The 1,077-nt window shown below is 58.6% G+C and overlaps 1 protein-coding gene across 1 annotated transcript in view; it reads left to right on the top strand.

Moving 5' to 3' along the window:
- Positions 1-829, top strand: part of ADRA2C (adrenoceptor alpha 2C) — a gene marked incomplete at its 5' end in the record, with an annotated part of 1,818 nt that extends 989 nt beyond the window's left edge. The window contains one exon of the mRNA XM_011935440.1: positions 1-829. Within this exon, the coding sequence (XP_011790830.1) occupies positions 1-300 (300 nt within the window).
- Positions 830-1,077: the final 248 nt, after the last annotated feature.

Below are 1,077 nucleotides of genomic sequence, written 5' to 3' on the forward strand. Positions count from 1 at the left end.
CGCAGCAGCGTGTGCCGCCGCAAGGTGGCCCAGGCGCGCGAGAAGCGCTTCACCTTCGTGCTGGCCGTGGTCATGGGCGTGTTCGTGCTCTGCTGGTTCCCCTTCTTCTTCACCTACAGCCTGTACGGTATCTGCCGCGAGGCCTGCCAGGTGCCCGTCCCGCTCTTCAAGTTCTTCTTCTGGATCGGCTACTGCAACAGCTCGCTCAATCCGGTCATCTACACGGTCTTCAACCAGGACTTCCGGCGATCCTTCAAGCACATCCTCTTCCGACGGAGGAGAAGGGGCTTCAGGCAGTGACTCGCGCCCGCCTGGGGATCCTGGACAGCTCCACGCTCAGGGCTGGGCAGAAAGGGCGGCCCAGACGGGAGCTTTCCCAGAGACCTGGGGATGGATTGGCCTCCAGGACGCAGGGGAGGGTGCGGCAGGGCAGGAGTTTGGCAGAGAGATAGCCGGGCTCCAGGGAGTGGGGAGGAGAGAGGGGGAGACCCCTTTGCCTTCCCGCCTCAGCAAGGGGCTGCTTCTGGGGCTCCCTGCCTGGATGCAGCTCTGGGGGCCCTGCCGAGGTGTGGCTGTGAGGTCAGGGTTTTAGAGAGCAGTGGCAGAGGTAGCTTCCTAAATGGGCGAGCAAGGAGCCCCCCAAACACACTACCACTCCCCATCCCCGTCTGACCAAGGGCTGACTTCTCCAGGACCTAGTCGGGGGGTGGCTGCCAGGGGGCAAGGAGAAAGCACCGACAATCTTTAATTACTGAAAGTATTTAAGTGTTTGCCAAAAACAACAGCCAAAACAACCAAACTATTTTCTAAATAAACCTTTGTAATCTAATGTTGGGTGCCGCAGTCAGTCCTTGAGCTTGGGGGCTGGGAGTATCTTCCCAGTCAGACCTCACCCTGCCTGACACCCTCCGCCTTCCTCAGCCCCGCAAGGCTGGACTGAGGGCACCCTGGGCCTCTGGGTTACAACTTCCCTCTTGCATGAGAAGGAGGGGGGTCTTGCTTTTTCTCAAGCTAACCCTTTATGTACATGGAAAATATGTACTCAAAATTCCCGTACTGAGAGTAGTGAAGAGGTGA

This window comes from Colobus angolensis, unplaced genomic scaffold, assembly GCF_000951035.1.
Source record: "Colobus angolensis palliatus isolate OR3802 unplaced genomic scaffold, Cang.pa_1.0 Scaffold143, whole genome shotgun sequence".
Lineage (NCBI taxonomy): Eukaryota > Metazoa > Chordata > Mammalia > Primates > Cercopithecidae > Colobus > Colobus angolensis.